The 21747-nt window shown below is 34.8% G+C and overlaps 1 protein-coding gene across 1 annotated transcript; it reads right to left on the bottom strand.

The window, feature by feature from the left end:
• Nucleotides 1–480: 480 nt before the first annotated feature.
• On the bottom strand, nt 481–20626 carry LOC140152855 (IgGFc-binding protein-like). The gene is made up of 2 exons (XM_072175379.1): nt 19646–20626; nt 481–6601 (listed from the first exon to the last, which is right to left on the bottom strand). Exons 1-2 carry the CDS (start codon nt 19731–19733, stop codon nt 5067–5069), a joined length of 1623 nt encoding a protein of 540 aa, XP_072031480.1. The 5' UTR covers nt 19734–20626; the 3' UTR covers nt 481–5066.
• Between the last annotated feature and the right edge of the window lie 1121 nt (nt 20627–21747).

The following is a 21747-nucleotide window of genomic DNA, read 5'->3' as shown; positions in this document are numbered from 1 at the left end:
GTTAATTAAAAGTAAGTCACTCTAATCATGATAATTATGTATTATCGTTCGTTATGTAGTCGATAGGGTGCCAGCATTTTGACAGGTTTCTAGAAATTTGACCTAAACGAAGCAATGATACCGGGAATTAGACATGAATAAACGTAGTTTACGACTCAAATAAGTTACTCTTCCCGATCAAATCGAATCAAAGTCTTGACGTCGCATTAAGATTAAACCATATGCCTCTGATTAAACGATATCCGAGACTACGCATGGAGTCAATTAAGCAACGTATCTTACGTCGCTATAGTAGCTTACGTAGCGGCTACTTTGTTTTGGCGCGCTCCAACCTATCACAGATCATGGAAAGACAGAATCTGTGATCCTACAAATATGCAATGCAACTTATTATACTCGCACTATGCCTTGTATTTTAATCTTCTATTAATGGGATTTTATATTAATAGCTTGTTTAAACCTTGATGCAATTTAAGTTCCTGAGTTTTCAAGAATCTTCAGGAGAACCATACCAGTTCTGGATATTTTTACATTTAAATCTTCTTTGAATTACCCAAAGATCATGTCACGGTTCCTTTTAAGACGAACAAATGAAGAGCTTTTCGGAATGTTGTTTTTCAGAGTGTATGAAATTTAACTATAAACACGGAGGCAATGTTTTAGTGTAATCGTTAGAAATTGACAAAGAAGTATGAGCATTTTGCATACATTGTAATGGTTTGTAACTTACTGCTTTAAACAGAAGGCGATGTACATTCAAGGAAAGCGAACAATTAAGAAAGAAACCTAATTTTCTTAAACTACGCACAAAAAGTATCCTTATACATTGTAATCCTACTTGCAAAAGAGCCCATAAAATTAAACTTAACAACAACTGGATACATTTATTAAATTTATTTATAAATTATTATTTTCAATAGATGCAATATCTTTTTCTGTGTATTTTTACACCTCTTTCAACTACGATCTCTGACAAGCAAAGTTACAAGCATTTGAATGGGTGAAGATTGAATTTTAAAATGACAAACTTCAGTTCATTCTTTTGCTTATTTGTTTCAGTTTTCTTTAGATCTGAACAACGTTGTGGAAGGTACAGAGAATAAATTGAAACAACATCATTATTGTGTCAAAAAAGACTGACTGAATACAATGTGTTAAGTCGTCAGGTTCCACTTTATTATGGAACCCCGGGATGGAACCATTTCTCTTTGTTAACTACCGTATATGCCATTTTTAAAATCTGACCTTCACCCATTCAGATACTTATTGTAGAGATCGTAGCAGATCTAAAGAGGTGTCACAATGTGCAGAATAAGATACTGTATTTATATATGTAGAGAAATGTACCTAATTATTGCTTAGTTTTAAATTTATGTACTCTTTTCCTAGATGAACAATATATACTTTTTGTTCGTAGCTTACGAGTTTTACTTTCATAATGCCTCAACACATAAGCACTATTTTCATGTTCCTTACTTCAGACTGATGCTGGCATGACCAATAATATTATTCATCGACAACTAAGAGGGTGAATGCTTGCCAAATAGTGCGGGTTTTCATTGACTAATAACAAATCCGAGATTTCCTTCAATCGGACGTTTATTTGACACCTTAAATTCTTTCACTCAAGAATGCCTTCAGAACATTTTAACACTATAACGAACCATTCCGATATGTAGGTGAGACACGCAGTCAATTATCTCACAAATGTTGTCACCGTCACAGTAATTTTGTTCTAAAAACCTTCGGTAATTAAACATGACTTTCAATATTTTGTTGAATGAGTTACTGACTACTTTTGAACCACTTTTATGCAAAGCTTAATTTCAGAATATTTGGGTACCTCTTCCGTTACAGCGTTCCATTAGGGATGAAATCAAACCTCGACCGTGGTCGACCACCGGTTAAGACCGGTTGGAGCCGGTTTCTATTGATTGTTCTAAACATTGGAACGCGGTTTAACCGACGGTCAAATAATTCATCCCTTACTCATTCTTGTAGGCCTACGATTCTTGAACCACAAGCTACAAAGTTTCAAACATTTCTATGCATTCTTAAAAACTTTGTAACTTTTTCCTTGTTGGTTGTATTGGAATGGAACACTTCAGCCGTTGAATAGTCGCTTTCCGTCCCCCTGCGCAATTTAACATACATCACAGATCCTGGAGAGGTTTCCAGGATCAGTGCTACATACATTCACAACATGATTTATATGGCGCCTATCATATAATATCTAGGCACAAAAATACAAAGTACTGCCACAGGCACCAAGTGAATGCAATGTAAAATAACATTGTGCTGTGATTTTACGGATTTTTTCCAGCAAATTTGTCGGAACTGTTTCGTAAAAATCTTTTGTCAAACTATGCAAATTACCGTTATTAGAATATGACGTAATTCCATATTGTTACAGCAAGTTAAGAATTAAGATGATTAATACCAGAACAGGTCAATTAGCTTCACTGCCGGAAATGTCCTTAAAATTACAGCAAATAGCCGTGTATCTAATATTCTCCGAAAGTGTGATTTCTTACCACAAATTAACCAGATTAATGTAAATCATGGATCTCTTACTCCATTTAAGTACAGCACTGAACTTTTGTAAACAGGAAAATAGTAAATGGTTTCAAAATTGCAGCATTAATTAATGTTCGAAACATTGTGTATACACTGTAAAATAATTGTGCTACAATTTCACGGAAAATTTACAGCAAAAATATCCGTAAAACTACGTAAATTGGCGTGATATGTATGGAAAATGTTCATATTCTTTAAACGGTTTCGGAAAGTTAGCAGTACATTTACAATGATGTTAAGCTTAAAACTTATAATAGAAATACGAAATGTTTGGGTACGAATAGCTACAATGTATCACTGTGGTAACCTGCTGGACTCATTTTTCATTTTAGAAGTAATTTAAAGTAGCAGCGATGACATTTCCCTCCAAAGCTTTAACAACAACCTTACTAATGCTATCTGTGGTACATCAGATTGGTCATACCATGAATCATCCATGTAAATTATCATAAGCTGTATAATTTGTAAACTTGTACGACATGTAGACGCCACTTTACACATGTCATTCATGAAGTAGTAATTGTATTGTTTTAAACCAACCGTCAAAATTCCCTTAAAGGGACTTCTAGTGATCTGCCGAGGTCCAATACAAAATCTGTAACTTTTTCTGAAGTAGCTTTAAAAATGCTTGATAAATCAGGAGAATAGCGTGGAATTCCTTATGCTCGGGCATAAAGAATTAAGACGCGTTTCTCTTGACATGAAAACACATTGCTTAGGGTTACTACGTTTGGGACCGTTCACAAACACTTGTAACAGGGGGGCCCGATGGAAAAAGAAAATTTCACACATTTTTCCTGGGCCCCCCTTTCTGACCTAAAATTATTTTCAAGGCCCCTTATTGGCCATGAAAAATGAACGTCAACAAGTGTTTGTGAATGGTCCCTTAGTAAATATTCTAAAAGTGAAAAAAATGTGTGGGGACTAGAGTAGTTTGGGAATGACGGATCTCTGAATATAAATGTAAGTGAAAATAGTACATTAATACCATTGATTACATCAACCATGGCAACTATAATGAAAGCCCTTCTGGTAATAATATCATGTCTTTTATTTCATAAACAACGGAAATGATTACTATCAGGTCTTATCTATATTGTAACAAAGTTCCGAGCTTATTATTTACCTTTCTGTTTCATTAAGAACATTTGTAACCATTTTATGGCATGTTATAACAAGTTTTCAAGTAAAAAGTCTGTATTAATACGATGCCATTCACAAATAAGACAAAATATATTACATTTGACTGATTGGCGAATGATATTCCATAAATTATAATCAATTTGTACATCTATACATAGTACAGACACATTAAAAGTGTTTGACTTTACACATACAGAAATTCAAATTTGCCAGATTGCCACTAACAAAACGACAAAGATTTCATTTAGAACACAAATACATGTATACACTTTGATAAAGAAATAAATATGAAAACAAAATTAATTAATTATACAAGTTCCGTGTAATCAATGGAATCAGCATCCCCACCTCCTCGTGCATCATTGGCATTGTTATGATTTTCATCAGGTACCTTGGTGTAACTCTTATTGTCTAATAAAGGGGCCACACTGGTGGGACTCGAAGGAAAATCGGCACAAATCCCACTTGTGGGACTTGACGATGAGAAGTCTTTGGACACGACAGAACTGCCGTGACTTATAACAGAAGTTCTTGGGTCCTTCATACTCATATATCCATCATCGTGTCGAGGAAAAATAACGTCGTGGGGTGGAAGTCCTGGTGTAATCTCGACACTACTTGCTCTTTTACGAGGTCGATCGTATAAAGCCAAATGAAAAGGTCGTTTTTCATGTTTTTGGGCACTGAGTAATAGCTTTTTGGGCCACAATAATGAGCAGTTGCTTCCGTCTGACTAACACTTCGACGTAAATGAATTCCTTTAGGCCTTGAGGTTTCATTACTAGCATTGTAATTGATTTGATTGTCTGTAGCCGAATTTTTAAGTTTACGACGTGGCGGAATAGCGGTTTCTCGGAAGCTGCTTTGGCGAAGTGGTGGCGATACCATATGCCGACTTGAGCATGGTGGTTGACTTCGAGTGCTTGCCTGTCGTACTAAAGGTATTGCCGAGTCCATGTCATGAGGATTGCGAACTGACCGCTCTTGAGTACTGGACACACTCGACGGAGGACTAGGGTCCTTTGTACTTTTCTGATGAACTGATGTACGAGTAGGCTGAGTCGTGCTGACTTGCGTAGGCGCGCCGACATTGTTCACATTTTGTCGCGGAGTTGCTTTTTGTATCTCACCATTGACTCTGCGAATTCGTCCCAAACGCCACAAACCTTGTGGCTGGTTCAACGTCATGTAATCCCTTTCACCAGTTTGAGATCCATCAAGCCCTATATATCCATCAGGGCCAACCATCATAGATTGACTCACTTGAATTCGATTATATCCTTTCCTCTCTGCTTCTAATTTCTTAATCCGTTTCTTCAAAATAATTATATACGCCACCAGAAATACTATGGTGACAAGGAAAACATCCCTATCAGTATGGCCAACATGAGGTACCGTCCCGATTTCTCTTGTCCTGCGCCGTAAGAAGGTGCAACGGGAGCAGACACGTCTCCCTGCCCTGGAAAACTGACAAACGGTCCGTCTCCGGCACGGGTGATTTCTCCTGGTCCTGTTTGTCGACTATTTCGTTGCGTAGAAGTATCATAAACTATAGAATCACTAGCGTAGCAAGAGTTGTCATTTAACGTTAATCCAATAGGCATACCATAAGCAACTTCCCCTATTGTCTGAGTATTACCGTCTGAGGTGGCAAATCCATACAGCACTATTGAAAATTGCACGTCAAGCTCACGCTGTTCTAGCATGTGCTCACCAATTGCTAAATCCATTTGAGCAATGCAATATTCGCGATCTCCAACCCTTCGGCGCAGCTGTGTAAGCCTGCTGAAAGCTGTCTCCGGAATCAGAAACATGTTATGGAACAGCGCCCCCGTTTTCTGACAATCCACAATGACATTGACGTGATGACTGAATGGTGGGGAAGAAGATAAAGGGGTAACAAAGTACACGGGGTCCCGAGGGAATTGCTCTATTGCCGGCACAAGCATCATGAAAGGATCTGCTTGCGTGTTATCAGCCTCTCCTCCTTTGCTATACTGTATCAACAGCGCTGGTTTGGAGGCACTAACAAAACGACTATCAGAAGAAGCCACATCAAACTCCTGGAACTCACCAGCATTTAGACGCCTTCTTTCAGTCCCCGCACCTTCAATCTCTACTATAGTGCCATCCCTGCTGGCAATAACGCGAAAGACATCCCCTGCGGTACGAAGTCTTAAAGGACTCGTGATAAACTTTCGTCCCCATGTACTAACAGGTGGGATCATTTCCACTAGATGGTCACAAAATGAATTACGAGCAGGTACATCAGCGCATTTATTGCCTGATATCACACCAACAGGTGCGTCGGACATTATATGCGTCCCTGTCAAATCATCATCTTCGCTAAGAAAGTGCAGTACTTGTAATCTATCAATGGATAGGCTAAGTGGTGTTCCTCTTTGATACGTCCGTCCATTGTGCATTGCAGTTCCCTTTAAAGTAATTTCCACTCGTGTGTTTTGTTCAACTCCCATGATCATAAATTGTGATCCTCTGTCCTGTCTCCTGATCCGTTCTGGAACGGTGTAAGAAGCCACGTAATATTCCGTTCCTAGTACATCAGTTGGGAGCGCTAAGTATGAATCCATCGAGGTACCTTGATCAACGCAGTACAAATTGATATCATGATCAGCAGTGACCAGCACTGCTCGAGAACTGGGTCCCGATGAACCAGTTATTTCCAACTTTTTATAAGGAGCACCTCCGTCAATAATACTCCTCATATTCATTCCAGGAGCATCGATGTTCACAACAGTTCGAGTGCGAGATGCTCCAACAACGTACATGGACGGATAGGTGTTGTCTGCGCCTAAGGTATCCAGAAAGCCTACAATGAATTCGGTTCCTTTGCTGTCTTTGCTTCTGCATCGTGAACCACCTGCAGAAATGAAAAGAACAATAAGAGAGACAGTTTAACAACACTACCGTTTATACTCGGGGTTACCTTATTTGACAAATAATCTAAGTATGATCTAATTTTATCGCCATGCACAATCATGATACTTTGCCCAAATTTTGTGTTATTAAGGGATCTGGAATGAGCGTTTCGACAGTATTTTTTGTGGGACATGAGAGCACATCAGACATATCGAATTGCATTCTGAATACGAATAATGTCTTTCTGATATCAAATAATTTTAACTTTTTGAAATTCACGATATAATACAAATTTTATGACAAATTATTAAAATTTGATATTTTTCACATTTTTGATATATAACAGTCCTCGAAGTAAATTTTATAAATTTAATGATATATTCTTAAAGTGTATGTAGCTGGGAGGAAAAGCCGACGATCAATTGGAAATTTTGACCTTTCATATTGAAGATATGGATTTTTTCCCCAAAAGACATAATTTTTTTTTTGGTGTTTTGGGAAAAAAATATCCATATCTGCAATACGAAGGGTCAAAATTTTCAATTGATCGTCGGCTTTTCATCCCACCTACATACACTTTAAGTATAAATCATCAGATTTATAAAGTTTACTTCGAGTACTGTTAAATATCAAAATATCAATTTTTAATCATTTGCCATAAAATGTGTACATTGCAAATTTCAAAAAATCAAAATTATTTAATATCAGAAGGACATTCTTCGTATTCAGAATGCAATTCGATATTCGCAATTCTGATGTGCTCTAATGTCCCACAATAAATACTGTCCAAACGTTCATACCCCTTCCCTTAATTTCAAGAGAAGAGCATAATAGCTTTGTATGTATAGCCGTTATCCAGACAGAAATAATCACGTAGGCAGTCCTGTATTCACTATTTATAAATTGCAATATATAAATTCTTGATAGAGAGAAATGGAGGTTGCCATTTTGGCTGGGCGCCAGTATGTCTGGAGAGTTGACCTCTAGCCAGTTGGTGGTCTTCCTGTACTTTCCAATGGTAAGTCTGTTGACTTCAGCAACTAGTCGCTCAAAATTGGGTGTGTTTTATCGAATAAAAGCCATTATAAAATGAATGGCGCTCGGTAAATTTTAAAACGCTTTCGGTAACTTTTCTCTAAAATCAGTTCTTCATAACCTATGTAAGTTACAGAATCCCCCAATCTTCAGATTTTTGGCCCATATCATTTTTGTGAAAATACATGAATACCGACATCTTGTTTTCCTATTCATTTGTATGGAGTGAATGCTTATCTAGATACTCTTTGGTGATACGATGTTGTGCAATGGCTGCGCCCATGTACCCCATGGTGATATATAAATAGCTATTTATAAATAGTGAATACAGGTGGGGTGTGTATGTATGTATGTAAAATTGTGTCATTTACATAACAAGGAACAACAATTATAGCAAGTTCATCTCGTTTCTCATGTTGTAACAGATTTTGTTACACTCAGATTTGCTATAAGTTGCTAGGCACTGCTAAGCAAAGGGGCCATGGGTCATGGAAGTGATCGTGTAACATCCAAATTATCAACTGAATATTACATCTAATGGACTTCGTAATATTTTGTAACTCCTTTGATTAAGTTTTGGACAATTCGCCAATAAGAACTCGGATTTGCTTGCTACCCCTTTTGTGGAAAACAAAACAAAATGCATTACGAGAAGTGTTGTAATTTAATAAGGCAAATTATCAAAGATATAGATCGAGCAGATGTAATCAAATTAAAATTTGGACCCTAAATTGACATAAACAATTAAAGAAGAGACATTAAATTGCGAAAATATCATAGAAAACGTTCTTACACAACGTTATGATGCTAAATTAGTATCCTTATTCATGCTAAAGACAACACTATGGTGCCCTTACCGAAATGTTACATAACAAATTGTTTACACTATGTAAATTAGTACTTTGTATAATTGAGATTAGCAGACAATATAAACCCTATAGGAAACTTAAAATGGTTTAATATTATGTAACAGGGTGGAAAAATTCCGCTACGCAATAAATAAATAATACAGATGGAAACTGGTAGATCTATGATGTTAGTGCTCCGGCTTTAATATGATAATAATAAGTATAGAAACAATATTCCTGAAGATGGATGCAATTAATGATAATATGATATTAAGACGAAGTTGGTGTTGATGTTGAGCAGTTGGAGGCTCAGATGGAAGTGACTTGTGTATCACAAACCCAGACAAACAAAATTAAATTTCAACCTCTTTAACAGAATACCTCTTATACCTAAATACAAAATATAATGCATATTAAAACTATTTTAAAAAAAAAAAAAAGAGTTGGTAGAGATGAGAAGCTTCCAGAAAGTAAAGAATGCCCTATTGTTGTCAGATAAGCAAAATGTAAATACCTTAAATCCCAGCCTATTCACTAAGTTCCTTCAGTAAACATTATTAAATTAAGTCCTAAAAAGTTTTATCCCTCACTCTCTCTCTTATATATTTGTTAACACTATTATCTAACTATCTATTGTATTCTCTATATTAGTTATTCTAAATAAACAAACTTTTTCACCAGGTTCCACCATTGGAAATAATTAGTTATTCTTCCAAACATTTATGCTCCTATTATTAAGACCAGCCATTCTGGTGCCCGTTACATTCACCTCTGCTGCGAAGAAAATGACGTCCTCGGCATTTTACATGAAATTTGTAAAATGATAATTTGAAGAATGTTGCAAATTTCAACAAAAACATAATGATCTATGTACACAATGACTGCATATACTTAAGTGATGTAACTATCTCTTTTCAATTTAAACTGCATTATGACAAGCTAATTTGGTGTGAAATCCAAAAGGTACACTTTGCTGTTTAATCCTAAGTATTAATAAAAGAATCAATAAGCCTTTAACTTTCATGGCCACAACCAAATCTGACTTAACAAAAAAAACTTGAATTCGCAAAGGAATGAATGTTTAGAAGAAAACTTATTAATAAAACACTTAACTATTGACAAAAGAAGCTTACAAAATACAACTACTATCTTCTAACATGTAAAAAACAAAACAAATATGAATATGATGGAAATTAAGTCTGTTTTTTTTTTATGATGATCATTGTGATGGAAAGTAATTTTGAAAAAGAAACCAAAGGCCTACAAAATATTAAGGTAGAATGCATTTTTGATTCTATTTCTTTAATCAACTAAGTCATGTGAAAAAAAAAATAACGCAATCAAAATAAACAAAATAATAACTTACATGTGAATGATGGATAGAAACAAGTGAATAACTTTGCATAATACGGTGGCAGTCAAGAAAATTATAAGATGACAATATAAATTTTATGAACTTAAGATGGAGGATACATAGTTAACTAATCATTAATATTCCTGACAATGAAATCAAGAACAAAATAGAAAACATGATTGATGGTTCAACAAATAAGACTGCCTTATAAATGACAAACTAATAAAGGTCAATATCATGGTAAAGAATGAGACATGATATCATAAAATAATAAAACTTTGGTGAATAGCTATTTGAAAAAAAAAATGTGATGACATGTTGCGCAAATTAAGATCATCTTTTCCTGTGATCCTCATGCCAAAAACATAATTAATAAAATATAGGTTTAATTTGTATAACCTACGCTACTCAAACAAAATAGTGAACCAAATAGATCCATAAATATTATAAAACTTTTAAAAACAATATAGCAAACCATAATCTTTATGATATGTTTCCGAACACAATGCATGAACACAATGTTAAGGTTCATAATTTATGTCATATCAAATGGCATGTTTGTTTAAAGACAAATAAATTATGAAAAAGATAGGTTGGTAAATGTATGCCAAATAAATATTTAGATGATTTGATGATAATTTTGGATTGACGATTGCATGCAAATTAAATCACTTTTGGTAATGATCTAAAATATGCCAAAACACAAAATACCACAACAATAGGTTTAGTTTGGAAACCTGTTCAAATCAATTCATAAAACATTATTTACACTTAAACATATGGTGGAAAAAAAAATGGCAAAATGATAATCAATGAACTTGTAAAATAACAGGAGACTATCAAAAACTCTTGTTTTGAAGAGAAATTGGATGTGAGCAGTTAGCACTGATGCTCAACTGAACTCCTTTGGCCTACATAAAACATAAATAATTTTTTTAAATTGCAGTGAAAGCAATAAACAATTAAACCATGATAAAAAAAAAATACCACTTTTAAGAATACAAAATTTGGAGTTAAATACACTGAATATGATAATGAATATAACCAGCCAAGGGGTCGTATAGTGGCGAATACATACTCTTCATGCTCACCCCTGCTGCAGAGAAAATGTTGTCCTCTACATTTTATTGAAATCTTCAGATGATAAAATCATGTAAATTGTACACTACTTAGGAGTTTAATATTTTATGATAATTTCTTAAGCAAATAATGTCATTTTGAAGTGTTTTCAAAAGTCAGTTTACTTTTGTTGCTCTGCTGCTCGCCGATAATATATCTTCCATCTCCGATAGCAATTGTACAACGTAGTGGCGATGAGTTCTTGTTCCTTACTTATGTAAAATAGGTGACATAATTCATCAAGCAAATGTCCATATTGTTCCATGTTAGTATGTTGATGATTGCAGAAGATTTTACTGGCGTTGGCACTTGTTGCATTCGCGATTTCAGAGTCTGAGTATGGTGTGAGAGTCGTTTCAGATGGGTTATATAAAGTGTGATGCGAGGGGTGGGTGTTAATGACATCATATCCAGATGGGCGAAAAAAATGATATTTCCTAAGTACAGTCACAAATGGTGGTATAATATCAGTAAGATGTCCATGGTGGTCAATTTCTAGAAGGTGTTGGCATAAACATAATAATACTTCCAAAATATCTTGGGATGAGACACGACGGGAAATATCTTCCAGTTGACACAATATAAGAAAATCAAACTTTCTGTCTAGCAACTGGTCGCAACAATCATCAGTCTGTAAATTACTCAATTTCTCCCAAGCTTGAGACATAGAATGTTTTTCATGTTCACTAACGAGGTGATTATCAATAGTTGCTGCATGATTAATAGCTGTTGGTGTGGAAATCAGTTCAGAGTCAGAGTCACGATTAGATTCAGATGGTAGATCTTCAGGAGGTAATTCTTCAGAAATAGTATCAACTATGGGAACAATATCATCAGCTGGCGGCAAGTTATCAGGTACAGAGTGTTCACTTAATACATCACTTGTATCACAGGGGAAATCGTCAGAATTATAATCAAACATATCATCAGTGTTATCACTATCAACATGGTTGGGTTCACTTTCTGGTTCAGTTGCATGACATTCATCAGTTGGATCAGTTTGAGTATGAGAAGCAACACAAGCAGGTTGATGCTGTACATTATGATTAAAACATGGTCTGTCCATGGCATAGCTACTTCCAAGAACACATATGCCTCCAGGGCCGGTGACGTGAATGGCTTCAGGAGTGCGTCCTGGAACAAGCACGATGTCAAATACAACTGCTTCACCGTCGCCTACACTGGATTGAACTTTTGCAGGGTTGTTCTTAGTAATACCACGCCAATGCACAAACACATCTTCTTCAGTGTCATCGCGGGTGATGAAGCCATATCCATTCTTAACATTGAACCACTTTACATGTCCTGATATCTGATGTGCAAGATATGTTGGTCCTGTAGGCCTATATGATGGAGTTGAACGCTGTCTAAGGTGATGGAGATGACGAAGATAGTTCACTTCGGTTTCCAAGGCTTCAAGCCGCGATATAATACCAGAGATCATGATGCTTTCGAGGGTCGTGGGTGCCCTGATCCAATTCGTTGAAGATACAAAATGTACTTATCAACAAGCGAAAACTGCTCAGGCCCCACGTTGAAGACGCCAATGTAACGGGGTGGAAATTTCGTTACGCAATAAATAAATAGACACGATGGAAGACTTGATGGATATACGATGTTAGTGCTCCGGCTTTAATATGATAATAATAACTATAAACAATATTCCTGAAGATGGATGCAATTAATGATAATATGATATTAAGACGAAGTTGGTGTTGATGTTGAGCAGTTGGAGGCTCAGATGGAAGTGACTTGTGTATCACAAACCCAGACAAACAAAATTAAATTTCAACCTCTTTAACAGAATACCTCTTATACCTAAATACAAAATATAATGCATATTAAAACTATTTTAAAAACTTGAAAAAGAGTTGGTAGAGATGAGAAGCTTCCAGAAAGTAAAGAATGCCCTATTGTTGTCAGATAAGCAAAATGTAAATACCTTAAATCCCAGCCTATTCACTAAGTTCCTTCAGTAAACATTATTAAATTAAGTCCTAAAAGTTTTATCCTCACTCTCTCTCTTATATATTTGTTAACACTATTATCTAACTATCTATTGTATTCTCTATATTAGTTATTCTAAATAAACAAACTTTTTCACCAGGTTCCACCATTGGAAATAATTAGTTATTCTTCCAAACATTTATGCTCCTATTATTAAGACCAGCCATTCTGGTGCCCGTTACAATTAATTTGCCGGAAATTGAGAATTACATAGTTTTTATCTGCATAAAACCACAGATCCTATACAGAATATGTGATAAAACATTACACAACTAATATTATAGTGCTGGTTTTTTTGGAAAGGTACGCACAAATCATTTAACAAATTAATACGTAATGGTGCTAATAGCAATAGCATCCTTAACAATTAAATGCAACAAGTAAAAATCTAATGAATCACTTAAAAGTTTTTGAATAAGAAGGAAAATAATAATTATTTTAAATGTCTTCTTCGTGCGCATTTTAATTTATAACACAAACGCAATTAATTATGTGATAATAGTCTTTGCCACTTGTAGTCTTTGCCACTTGAACATGTTGAAAAGAGTTCTTAATAGCTCGGGGACAGCGCCCTTAATTGCATTATTAATATTATGTTTTGATGAATCCAAGTGTTTGAAAATATTGGATCCAAAACATAATAATGATAAAACTGGATGCCTTACGCCCAGTATTTATTGGTCTCGCTATGAGTTAAGAAATATTGGCTCGACTACGCCTCGTCCAGTACTTTAACACTCTTATAGATCGGCAATAATAATAAATATATGTTATATCATATTAGGATTGCAAATTTTTAAAAAGTCTAAATAACTGACTCGAGAAAGGTATAAAGCCATATAGTAGGGTATGCTAACTCTGTCACCACTTCCGTTTCCCTGTTATTCTTTGGTTTATACTCTTTGCACTGTTTTGGTTAACGTTGGTATATTGGCTACTCTACAATCATATCAATCATTCGCTATTGTGCGCCAATGTGCTGAGAAATATTTCTTCCTTAAATCACTGCATGTTGCATTCAAAAAATAATAACATTAATTTTGTACAGTGTAATTTTGTTTGACAAACATGGTTAACTGAAACTGTAGGTTTAATTTACATCCCCACACTTCCATATTTTCACCCGAGCAGTACCACCGGGTATTGTTATCTAATACAATGTCAACCTGTAATGGTGAAATGATGGTAGTGTCAGGATACATATTTAGCCTTCGATAAAAGTTAGGGAACAACCCAAAAGTTCGATGAAGCCCTATAAACGAAAGTCCTTTCGTTAGAAGGCTAACCCCCTCCCCCTCCCCTCTAACGTAAGTGTCAAATATCGAAAATTCCAACCCGTATTCATTGGGCACAGTGCCGTCGCTATGGTCGTGAAGGGTTGCGACATTGCTAGGATATTGATCACGTTTAAGAAACAATAATTCTATTTTATTTTGAAATATTTTTCTTCATAAACAATTAGGACTTGCTGGATTTTCAAATAAAAAAGAATCAAAGTGCGGTACAGTTGCTTTAAAAATGACCTTACAAGTTGCAGTTTGCGAGTACTGCACTCTATATTTATTTGAAATTCTTTTGAAGCAACCACTTTAAAATGTCGATATCGTACTTCAGAAAATACTAAAATTTTACAATTATATATTAAATCCTTAAAAAAAGATCAGCTTTGACCGATGTTATAACTATACTTCTTTACAAACGTAATCGGACTTTTTGAACCCCCTCCCTCCCTAACGAAAGGACTTTCGTTTATAGGGCTTCATCGAACTTTTGGGTTGTTCCCTTAACCATGACCGTCGACCAATATTTAACTTTTCATATTATCACGATTTGACACTATAGCGGTTCAATATAGTCCATATACCTTCCTCGAGTCAGCAAAGTAATATCAAATTTTGAGATTTTCTCAAAAACTATATAATTTTGCAGGAATCTGTTATGCTAGTTGGATTCCTTAACTTGCATCATTCCTTTCTGAAAATGTATACTTTTATATACGCCTTATCATTACATTCAGAGATACAATAAAATAACAAAATCACAAAATAACAAAATTACTGACTCGAGAAAGGCATACAGTGTGTTTAAAAGGCCATATAGTAGGGGTATGCTAACTCTGTCACCACTTCCGTTTCCCTGTTATTCTTTGGTTTACTCTTTCCACTGTTTTGGTTAACGTTGGTATATTGGCTACTATACAATCATATCAATTATTCGCTATTATTGTGCGCCAATGTGCTGAGAAATATTTCTTCCTTAAATCACTGCATGTTCCATTCAAAAAATAATAACATTATTTTTTTGCAGTGTAATTTTGTTTGACAAACATGGTTAACTGAAAGCGTACGTTTAATTTACATCCCCACACTTCCATAATTTCACCCGAGCAGTACCACCGGGTATTGTTATCTAATACAAATGTCAACCTGTAATGGTGAAATGATGGTAGTGTCAGGATACATATTTAGCCTTCGATAAAAGTTAACCATGACCGTCGAACAATATTTAACTTTTCATTATCACGATTTGACACTGTTGCGCGAATCGCGTGTCTTAATATATCTTGTACTTTCAAATAGCCTACATTATTATAGTAGTAGCAGTACCAACTGAACCATGCAGATAATGATTTTAATTAATATTCTCAGTGATTCGGATGAGCAAAATTATTCATTGATAATCCTGTCATATCATATTGCAATTATAATAAAAACCATAGCAACGTATAGTATAGCGAGTTAATTAAAAATCATATGAAACCACTGTGCTCTTAATTCCGTTTATTTTGAGCAGATTATTTTACATTATTGTTTTGCATCTTGTACAAGTACTCCCCATCGTGAAACGGTTATTTAATAACATTGGTCAAATGTTGTTTCAGTTTCATTTTTATTATTTCACCATGTTTTTGTACAAGTACAATGAAGCGAAATTAATAATTACATGACGGGTAAACCAAAAGGAGCAAAGCTCGAAAAGAATTGGTCACCCTAGTTAAGTATTTCTGCTTTAGCATTTTGCTCCTTTTTCTTTAATAACATTGGTCAAATGGTAATTGTGAGTTTTGAGTACAGTATATCTGCTCTAGCATTTTGCAAGCTTTAAAATGACACCTCATTTGCTAAAATTGATTTAGGCATTCATATTTTATAAGTGACAAAGCATACTAAATTCTTATTATTTTCCTTATTTTTTCTGTCTATTTTAATTCATATCTTGAAAAGCACTTCGCTGACAACTTCTTTTGACTAGATACATCACAAGTTAGACACTTATTTGGTGATTGGTAGTATGCTCTTTTATGATATGCTTGTTCACCAAAAAAGCTTATTCCCAAAATTTCAGATGATTCCGATTTTGCGTTTCGAGTTATGCATGATCATGATGATTATGTATATTTGCTCTTTAGGCCGCTGTGCTGTCAATACAAATTTGACCATATTTTTACTAAACGAATGAATCTGCAAGAATTTTTTTGCACACCAACACTATGAAGCCAGAGGTTTCATGCAATCCGGTGGTATATTATTATTTTTTTGTGTGGAGAAAAGTGGGGGATGAGGCTATGGATCACGAAATCTTCAAAGCCAGAACGTACAAGTTAAAACAAACATTAATACATTATTAACAGGAATTCCAATAACAGCAGTATAACAATAGTATTATATTATCATTTTATTTATTTATTTTTATTTTTATTTTTATTTTTATTTTTATTTTTGTTATTATTATTATTATTATTATTATTATTAGTGTTATTATTATTGTTATTATTATCGTTTATATTATTTACTATTAATTATTATCATTAATGTTATTATTATTTTTATATTATTATTAGTGTTAGGGTTATTAATATTATTATCATCATCATTATTGTTAGTGTTATTATTACCATTATTATTACACCCGATATCTCAGACAAGATATCGGGTCTGCTAAATACTATTTGTATAAGTACAAAAATTAATAAACCCACACATTTCTACAATTTTAAAAATATGTAAATGACACTTACATATTAAATTACAATTGATATTCAGAAGCTATACGGATCCCATCATATGCGATACCTCTTAACTAATTTTTCATCCTATACGGGTAAAGCTAATCCAAAATAGTATCATATTGAACGGCAAAGTTGACTGACTTCCAATCACCAATCAAGGCTTAGAAGCTGACCTCACATTGTGGAGTACGGTTTGCTGTACCCAATCCATTCACATGCCATCCAAAGGTAAATGGGACTAAAGAACCGTGTCCTGGTTGATAGTGTGTTTGAGATTCAAGCGCAAGTAATTTGATACTATTTCCTATTCGGGGCAGGAAATTATCAATACCGCGATATTAGATCAAATTAGTTGTTATAAATTAACCTAATAATAATAAGTGGCTTCCTCGTTTTAGAAGCAAAAATCAACCTATTTATATTTTGAATAAAAGAGAAACTACGAAGTGAATTATAAGTAGTTCCATCTTAAAAGATAAAGCTTATAGTCTGTATACCTTCCTCGAGTCAGTAATTTAGATTTTGTTTTTTATTGTATTTCTAAATGTACTGATGAAAAGTATATAAAAGTATATATATTAAAAGGAAATGGTGCCAGGAATCCAACTGTAGCATAACAGATGATCTGCAAAAATTAACAGTTTTTGAGAAAATCTCAAAATAATTTTATTTTACTTTACTGACGCAAGGAAGGTATATGGACTATAGTGTTTTAATTTCTCTATGTTTTACTATTAAGTAGGCTATATGCATCTTCTGAAGAATTTCATCAAAATGCATGATTTACAAATAATACATTATTCAAAATGACATAGACTATGTTGATCATTGAATTAGAAGAACTTTTTGTCACTGGCCATGCTGGCTGTCATTTAAGTATGCATTTGGTATGTGGATACTTGTGTTAAAATCATTTCTCATAATGAATCAAACATGTTAGTTTTCAAATGAGTTCATTATACAGTGCGCAAAAGAATTAAGGTACCAGTTATGTTCACCCCTTGTATATCTTAAACAAAGACAGATATGTCCTAATTGGAATCAGCAGCCAATCTTTTAGCTCGAATTTAAGACCTCATCGTTCAAGAAATACAGACACGACGATCCACAAACCCAAGGAAGACACAAAAATTCAAAGGTTGCAGTTTGCTCCATTGCATGCCCTTGATTTGTACACAAAGCGTTCTCGAACAAGAAAACTAGCGCCCTGCTTCCCATTCAGCACATTAAAACTAGTCAAAAAATTCAAAGGTTGCAGTTTGCTCCATTGCATGCCCTTGATTTGTACACAAAGCGTTCTCGAACAAGAAAACTAGCGCACTGCTTTCCATTCAGCACATTAAAACTAGTCAAAAAATTCAAAGGTTGCAGTTTGCTCCATTGCATGCCCTTGATTTGTACACAAAGCGTTCTCGAACAAGAAAACTAGCGCCCTGCTTTCCATTCAGCACATTAAAACTAGTGCCGTGCTTTTACAGATTAGTACTTCGTTTCATCCGAAGGTTTTAGATCACCGTTTCTTAATCAGAGCTAAAGAGAACAGGTCTGTTTTAATTTTTGCATATACCCGGTATTTGTCTTTGTTTAGGATATACAGGGGTGAACATAACTGGTACCTTAATCTTTTTGCGCACTGTATATACGAACTGTTGGCCTATATGTAAAAACTTCGTAAATTGAAAGGAAAATGGAAATGTGATCAACCGAGACAATAATATGCCTACATTGTCTCGGATACAGAGAAATATATGCCTAATCTTTATAAAACACGCGTGTAAAAGATACCAAAATCGCGTAAAATTTACATCCTTTTTTTGTAAAAATGTTGCTGTTAATCGCCGCGAAGCTTAGCCTGTTGAAACTGAATCGAATTTTTGTAAAGGCTACGCATGTCGCCCAGTACACATGGTACAAACCTATATGAACACAGTTGATAATCCAATAATCAAGCACTACCGAATTGGCTGGGATCTAATTTGAGACCCGCTTCCTCTTTTCCGAGGCTAATTTTCATTAACATGTCAGGAATTACGCACTGGTTACACAAGATCTATACATAAACTCTGAGCTATTAACCAAGTTATTGCTATAGGCCTATATAATATCAACGGTAAGCTTGGAAAGCTCGAATAGTGACATTTAAAAAGCTCATTCTATTCCTATTAAAGCCTAACAATTGGTAGGGAAACCTGGAGAAAAATAATGTTCTTATATAACCTACAATTATTGATATACATCATTAGGTCGGTACGATGCAATAACGAAATTGTTTTATTTTCACTGGATATAAATATAGGTCTATATTTAATTTTTAGGAAATATCAGAAATCCATTTCTCATCTTTAAATTAAAAGTTAGAAAACACGTTAAGAATTACAGTTACTTTCTATACAGGCAAGAAAAACTCTAAATTCAAAGAAAAACTACAAAGTCTGATGTAAATATATTTACACTATCAGCCATGGCAAAGCAAAATGCAAAGTTAACAGTTTTCTTATTTAAAAAGCATGATAAACACTAGCAACTCACGTACACAATACCCAGGTACCTGTTAACACATGGTTAACAACGCACTTGTTGCATCTTACTAAGCTAGTCAAGCAGATACCGTATTCCTTATACATGTGAAGTGACAGATAAAGTTATCAATGTTTATTATGCATATAAACTTACTGTTGGCAAGGGAATTAACCATGTATGATGAGCAGAACACCAGAATGTATGATGCAAATAAGCTGATGGGTGATCCAAACGCCTTCATCTTGGTTGCTGGTATATCTTCCTCAACAATGTCAGAGCTTAAGCAGCCAGCAAAGTCAAGGCCCAAATGTATATCAAATAGGGCACATCATTGACGACATAGGGTGTGCTCCTGTTTGGTTTATATAAATCCCGGCTATCACAACATTTCGTCAAGTTTGTAATGTAGAGCTAGCAAAATAGTTTCAAATAAAACTTTGCAAGTGCTTAATCGCCACAGGGTTGCACAGTTCTAAGGAGGGGACGACAACGCCCTCCTAAGCTCAACTTATTCGGAAATAGTAGTCACGTGACGTCTTGATATTATTACTGACACACTCCAGATTGTTTCCTCGTAGTGTTTTGACTACTGACACGCCAATTTTCGCATATTCAATACATATGCATAACTTTTTTTAATTGGTTGTATAATAAGTTGAGGCCTCCACGCGACGCTGTATAGAACAGGTTGCAGGTTGGTCCGTTATATGATTACTTCCTGTACCCGGTGTTGAAGCTGCTGCACCAACCTCTTAGCATCACGAAGTCTTGTGAAGTCAAAGAGATATATCATATCATAAACGCATTGCAGACCATTTAAGTTAACCACGTTCAGTTTCTAGTGTGTACATACAGCCCTATGTCTAATCAAGGCAGACAAGCTAGAGTTTCCTCTACATCCTTTAGCAGGCTAACTTAATTTAACTGTACATCCTCTACCAGCAAGTGTAGCAAGCATCCGCTGTTTTCAACCAATGGAATAGGCGATAACACAGTTACATAGCACTGGTTTCCTCCCTGAAACAATAGATTGTAGGCCTAACCTCCTCTGTGTCATTCAGTGAGTAGGGCTAATTTTGGATTGGTCCTAGACCTTGGTATGGAGTGAACAATATCCTACTTCCACTGCGAGATAGTTATAGTTTTTGGTTCACTTTAGGGTCAATAGAATACCAATATAGATAATATAGGGATATGTAATTATACCAAAAGAAACGATATACAAGGATATTACAATTTAATTAAGATCAGCTGAGTGCATTGTATATGATGAAGCATCATTATGCTGATATTACTTCGGAGTGAAGGTCAATCCAAAAGAGGAAATAGTAAATTGGTAATTAGTATCGAAATATTAATTTATAGTATCATCGAAAGAAGAAATACTGTCAATTACTGAATAATTTACAACATTTTTCCTTTCAATAGTACTGATAAAAACACAACAAATAACTACCAATTTTACATAATTATACACTGGAGCCCATCAGAGCTGCATCTACATCTCAGTAGTTCTAAACGTGTAGAAGACGGACAGCGAAATTGCACAGTGATCATAAAATGTTCTTTTTACACACAAAGTATCTGTTTCTAATGTTTGTAGCGGAAAACATGATCGTGACATCGATAAGAGTCACATAATTTACATTGTGCCTCAAAGTTCACGGTTACATTAGTAATCCATGCACCTTATAACAAATTTATTTGCACTTTTTTTCGTTGCCTTTTTTCGTGTTGATCCTATCAGATCATTTCCGGTGCATGAAATCAATCACCAGTTATTCAAACAAGTTGAAATAATCAAATTCTACTGACATTCGTATTAACTTTGTGACAACAGCATCACGTCTCATCCACGAAGCATATTCACATGGACCCACCTGTCGTGTCTCACTGAAGTGTAACGGATTACGCATAGCGATGGTATAGAATCGTAGCTGAAATTCAGCGAGGCACGATAAACAAGTCCATACGAATATGCTCGTCGTATGAGGTGTGATGTTGTCGCCACAAAGTTATCACGAATGTCAGTATACCAGTTAAATTATTGCAACTTATTGATGCAAAGTGACTCAAATGAGATATATCACTGTAAGAAATAAGTGCGGGAAAAGTTTATACGGCCTTTTCCAACATTATTTTGTTTTTCTTTGAACTTATTGCTCATGTTTATGATTTGCCCATCTTACCAGATACGAATAAAATACAAAACCTGGGAGGACAAAAATAGACAAAGCTATAGTTAAACAAAACAT

Source organism: Amphiura filiformis, chromosome 5 (genome assembly GCF_039555335.1).
Source record: "Amphiura filiformis chromosome 5, Afil_fr2py, whole genome shotgun sequence".
NCBI classification, from domain to species: Eukaryota; Metazoa; Echinodermata; class Ophiuroidea; order Amphilepidida; family Amphiuridae; genus Amphiura; species Amphiura filiformis.
The sequence above is the reverse complement of the archived record's forward strand: the minus strand, read 5'-3'. Positions and strand labels throughout refer to the sequence as shown.